This window comes from Alosa alosa, chromosome 22 (assembly GCF_017589495.1).
Source record: "Alosa alosa isolate M-15738 ecotype Scorff River chromosome 22, AALO_Geno_1.1, whole genome shotgun sequence".
NCBI lineage: Eukaryota > Metazoa > Chordata > Actinopteri > Clupeiformes > Clupeidae > Alosa > Alosa alosa.
The window spans coordinates 23,627,239-23,633,238 of NC_063210.1; the positions used below are offsets into that span (position 1 = coordinate 23,627,239).

Here is a 6,000-nt window from a genome sequence, read left to right on the forward strand (position 1 = left end):
AGGTCTTAGTGAGTTAGGAGTCCTCTCAGAGATGGAAAGTTGCGTTCGTTGGGGGCAGGGCCGGATTAACAATTCATAGACACTTGGGAACAAATGTCTGATGGCCCCCCCTGCCCCCCAGCCAACGTGAATCGGGCGGTCAGTTAATAGGCCTATATCGTGAAGATTTTTCTTGCCATTTAAGGCACGAGCGCATCTGTGAGGCCAAGTCTCACCAAGTAGCCCGTTTGTTTACAACTAACATTACATTTAATTAAACTGCTTATAGTCTATGCCGAAATAGTTTCAACATTTTGAATATCAGTGTCGGGTGAATTAGGAAATGTTCTCAAAGTAGCCTTATGGCTGAAAGCTGCTTGGGATCCCCCCTGTCAAGCAATATAACCATACAAACCTGCTCACTCATTGTTTCAAAAAAAGTAATTTCGGCTTTGTCGGAACTGGCCATTGTAGGCTACGTAAAAATAAACTTCCAAAACTAACGAAAAATATTTATCTTCTTTCAGTTAATTCAAAAGTTTCCAAAAAGTTAAAAACGGATGACATGATGCGCGTCACTGACTTAATATGCAAATAATACAGCCTAGATATTCCAATATATTCGAATACATGTGTTTATTTTAGAGGGGATATTCAAACGTCATTTTTGCAATTTTGACAGCAATTTTGACAGCCCTAGTCCACTGTAGGCTACGCCAATCATCTATTAACACCTTCCACCTAACCCCGGTGAGTGGGGGTCGCTATAATGCGTATGAAATAGCACCATTGAGTAGCCTATGCAAAATAGCCTTAAAATCGTTCCGGCACCACTCTCTTGACAGGCTATGGACAACGGGCTGGTTAAAACGATAGTAGTATAGTTATGTTGCATACTTTTTGTGCACTTTCAGTCACCTACACTACGCCTAAATTACGCATGATCCGTCGTTTGACTCCTGAACAGTTTACGTAACTCAGAAGGTTAATTATGCGTTAACCCAAACTAAAAGGAAAAACACTTTCCTTTGTTTTTATAAACAGAAATGATATTTTGTGTTGACATCACGCCGTAAAAAAAACGAGATATAGCCTATCCATCCAGAAGCGCGCATTAGCCGACAGAAAGTGGAGGCAATGGTTCTCAAACTTTGCCATATCCTACACTGGTGTAAAAGGCGTGCATGGTATCATATTTTTTGTAAAGGTCTGCCAGGGATATTCTTAGGCCTATGAATGGTGTGCCTTCTCACAAAAGCATAGTCACTGGGCTCAGCTAGATGTAGCTTTCTCCTTCACCAACCTGTGAGCCTATGAGGCGGTCACGTCGTCGGTGGCACTCTCAGTGGGGTGTACTACGAATCTCGATTAGTGGGTTAGCGAGGTATGTTGCGCTCAAAGCCAGGCTATGCTGTGACACCAAAGTGAATCTGTTTTAGTTTCGCTATATCACCATGGTATCTTATGCTGTCAACCAAACCTGGTCGGGAGGAGGTTATGTGCTAAGTTATAGCTCAAATCGTGTAATCTACCGCACACTGACCAATCAATTGTCTTAAAAACGAAGTTATCACTCGTGTAGGATTCTGTCATATATCTTACAGGTGGAGCTCCGCCTCTACTAACATTTTGGATCTCAAATGCGCTTTAATAGTGCTGTGCGTGCAAATATCCCACTATGGACGTGCATACCATACAACAACTGATGACAATTGATTTATTTGATGTTATAGGTTAGACACAAAAATGACCGCAGTGTAGATAAAGCAATCGCCATGAATGCGAAGTAATTGTTTTAAATAGAGGCGGTCTTGTGCGTCTCCACGTTACACGATTGGCCAAAGTCATCCCAACACCGAGAACGCGAACAGATCGGAGCTGAAAGCCTAGTTTGACAAATATATCACATAACTGCAATCGTAGTATCACTTAACGTATACCCCTGAGTCAAGGCTTTGTCAAGCCTCGATATGTCTACATAGCCTAGATATGTCTAACGTGCTTCGTAGTATACCCCACTGGTCCTTCTCATCTGCTGATACAGCAACATAGCATTGCTCCTCATTGCCTTACTCCTTTCCTTTTCAGAATGTTCTTTCTATCCATAATCATAAGTCTTTCTTCAGTGAATTAGCAAGATACCATCAGAAGCCAACAATCATAAAACACCTGTGCGCGCACCTGTTCCCTTGAATTTTCCCTGGGGATCAATAAAGTATCTATCTATCTATCTATCTATCTATCTATCTATCTATCTCTCTCCCCTGCGCATGAAGCTGTCTGCGTGTTGTAGGCTAGATTTTGTGAGTTCTTTCTATCTGCTTTACTTTTGTGAGTTGCGACCACCTAGGCTATGTTATAGAGACGTTCTATGAGGTACCAGTGTTTAGCTGTGTCACAAAACAATAAGCTTTGTCAGACTACTTTTAAAATGATATTCAGGGCTATATACATTTTAAACATTCGGGGCTGAAGACCCGACAAAGCCTTGCGTTAATTCTTCAGGTGGGAAGTGTCAGGAATTTTCATACGAGAGACACATACGAGGACGTAACAGGAAGGCATTTGGCTGAGCAACGGAAGTTAATATGCTCTATATTTTGTCCAAATTATGTCTGTCTATCATCGTTGCACTCGGAGAAAACCGGAATGTTTCATTTGTCCTGCGTTTCTTCTACGGCTGCAAACGGGATTCACTCGCAGTTAACCAAATATTTCTTTATTAGGGCAGGCATATTTCTGACTATTAAATTATTTCTAAACCAGTCTGCTAAAGTCTGTAGTGAAGTCTGTGTAGGGTTTTCCAGGCTCCATTTCTTTTTACGAGACACCCTGCCCACAAGAGACATCTGCCGGTTGTTTGGGTTGTTGCAGCGTCACTGGAAAAATACAAATTAAAGTCGCGTGATCCCGTGCGCGGACCGCGGGGAAGCTGGCCAAATCAAAGCAATGCCCACTGTATCTATCTATCTATCTATCTATCTATATTGTGAAGTCACGCTACACATGTTATGTTTTTTCTCCAACAGAGAAGATATTGTTGAATAAAGACCATGTGCAAGCAATATTTCTGTCAAAAGAAAGGAAAATGAAACATGCCTTGATCAAGCAAGGAATGCATCAGGTAAGTCCATGTTCACATTTATGTTTCACAAATGTCCAGGGTCATCACTTGAGGCTTGAATTATTGTGTGCTTGCTAAAATGTGTTACCTCTAACAATTACACACTGTGACTGAGAGATCTCTGGGTTTGCTTTGTAGAAGAAGTCCTGCTTTGAAATGGCCATAAATGCTAATGGTGTATCCCCTAAAGCTAAATACACAGACGTTGTGACTGACATATTCCTGTGTACTGGGGGGATTGATCCCCAGACTGATGATGCTGCTTGTAAAGGTTTGCAAAATATTTAATCGCATTATGTTTTTTTTCCTAAATGAAGCACAAAACATTTGTGAAGCAGGTTTTCAGACAATATTGATTATTGTGATGAGTCCTTGCAATCTTCTCCCATTTCAATAGAGGAACAAAGTCATGGCGTGGCGTTGAAATTGCAATTTCACTGGATCTAAACAAATTAATCTAACCATTAGTGCAACTCAAACAAAAAGGAGACTGCACATTTTCCATGGTTGCACTAAGACTTTGGAAAACTCTCCCAATGAACCTTAGAAATATATCAACCCTAAATGCTTAGAAATATATCAACCCTAAAAATCTAGGCTTAAAGGTTTTTCCATCTGGCATTTGGCAACTACTGATCCTAAAGTTGGGTTTTGGAGGATAGTATTATTGTTGTACAAAGAGTACAAAGCTTTATTCACAACGCCAGACCAGGTTACTAACACACAAGCATCCTAGGTGAGCACGAGAGCAACAAATCTGTCGTAAACAAAGTCTTACCATTATTTATAGGACTAAATTGGGTATTCTTAATGGATTACATAACATAAACGTAAAAAAGAACTATCATGATAAAGAAAGTTAATTATAAGAAGGCTGTTATTACTCAGACTCCCTAAGGCGGTTGACCTCATAGGTCAATTTACAAGAGAAACTCAAAATAACTCTTTGTAATGACCATCTTTGTAATGTCTACATTTCTTTAAAGGATAATTCCGGTATTTAGCACGGAGTCCCTTTTCTGGTTTGTTTTTGATGAACAAGAGTGGTGGACACTGAAATTTTGACGATGGGTCCTGTCTCCACTTTCTGGCTCGTTTTGAATAGCCTTAGACTGTTTCAGAGTGGCTGGCTATGGGCGTGCACGAACATGCCCTTAAAACAACCCTTAATGTTCATTTTCAAAACTGTGCAACTCACCGAGTGGTTAGCGGTGTTTGTTGATTATTAAAAACAAATATATCGGCGCAATGTATGATTTCAATCTGTGTTATTTGCTATTGTGGAACTATTTTTTCAGATACCTCACAACCACATATAAACTTCCGCTCAATATTTGAGTTTGAAGCATAGACAGTAAAAGAAGGTCTCGCGGAAAGACTACAACCAAATATAAACAGACCTCCTTTCCGTTTCCGGTAGCACAGTAACATCAAGGAGTAATGAGTCTTCCAAAAGAAAATCAATGGGATTTTACAAAAGGGCAAATAAAACACGACTATGCTATTTGTTTTGGAACATCAACGAACGAACGTTCACTCCTACTTACTGAGAAATCAGTAAAATACAGTATGTCGAAAGTTCTTGAAAAACATTCTTTGAATGTTTTATTTATGTACAGGAGAGTCTGGTGGTGCTTTGTTTCTTGAAAGGAACAGCCGCTCAATTCAGGTAAGAAAAAAAATTGTTCATGATTTCCAGTTCCAGAAAAACTGGGTCAGCAACTCATAGACATGTGAATATGAGTATCTCTCTCTCTCTCTCTGTCTGTGTGTGTGTGTGGAGGGGAAATCATTTAGAGGATTTGGCCTCCTTTTTACCCTGCTATTAACTCATTCATTTCTTCCTGAAGGTTGGAGTTATCAGTTGGGGTGTGCAGGACATTTGCACAGGGGTTTCAGAAAAATCCAGTGCAACACACAGAGACTATCACATCAGCCTCTTTAAAGTACAAGTACAGCAGTTCTTGAAGGACAACGTGAAGGATGGAGTAACATTTCTAAACTGAAACTATGACCTCATATTTTCCAAAACAATTTCTGTCTACAGTGTCAATTTAACTTTTAATTGATTTGATATAAAGGAAATGTATGCTTTTAGTGTATTTAAAACACATTCAATATCGTGCTAACCTGAAAACATTGTGCAAAAAAACTATAAAGATTACATTTTGAATTTGACTGTTTGCATCCATCATGAACCATGTAATTTACAGGAGTAAGCCATACACTTTTCAATTCTTCTATAAAAAATAAATGAATGAATTAAAATATATTTTATATAATGTACATACATAGTTGGCTTCACTGTGATTGGTCTTTAGGCATCTTCCAGGTGTATTGCTACTGTAGATAAATGCACCAATGTTAACCAATCAGAAAGCATAATACATGAGAGCAGTAAATAAACGCTTTTCTAATTGGCCCATGCTCTACAACCATTTCCTTTCCACGGTAGGGAAGAGTCTACTTTGAAAAGCCTGGTATGTCCCCTAGTCTCGTCAACATATCTTATTTCAAAGCCAACAATGGTTTTGTATACTGTATATCCATTTGGCTATTAATTGAATAATTGTTTGAAGAAGTATATAGTAATAGAACTGGTAAATGAAGTAAGCCTACCGTATCCATAATTTAGTAAGTCCGTGTTTTTAATTTACAACATTGTTTGGCCAAAGTTGTTGTTATATACACATACATACTTAGATCATTCTTACAAATCCCTAAGAAACAAGGCTGTATACCATGGCCTGAATTGTGGCTTTGTGTATGCAGAGCACGTGGTGGCAGATCAGAGTTCAGATGAGTCTCGGGATTGCTCAGCTGATCAAACTTTGAAATTAATTACTAATGGGAATAGGAGTTACAGGAGGGGGGCTGGGTCGGGTAGTGGGGGGTTG

General features: G+C 39.4%; 1 protein-coding gene across 2 annotated transcripts in view; it reads left to right on the top strand.

Annotated features, from left to right (window-relative positions):
- Nucleotides 1-5,281, top strand: part of LOC125287726 (complement factor B-like) — a 60,228-nt gene extending 54,947 nt beyond the window's left edge. Inside the window, exons 15-18 of one of the 2 annotated variants that reach the window (XM_048233714.1) lie at nt 3,009-3,103; nt 3,242-3,374; nt 4,723-4,772; nt 4,954-5,281. In XM_048233714.1, the coding sequence (XP_048089671.1) occupies nt 3,009-3,103; nt 3,242-3,374; nt 4,723-4,772; nt 4,954-5,109 (434 nt within the window). In that variant the 3' untranslated portion in view covers nt 5,110-5,281. The remainder of the gene's footprint in view (nt 1-3,008; nt 3,104-3,241; nt 3,375-4,722; nt 4,773-4,953) is intronic. The other variant, XM_048233716.1, reaches the window with a different exon arrangement.
- Nucleotides 5,282-6,000: the final 719 nt, after the last annotated feature.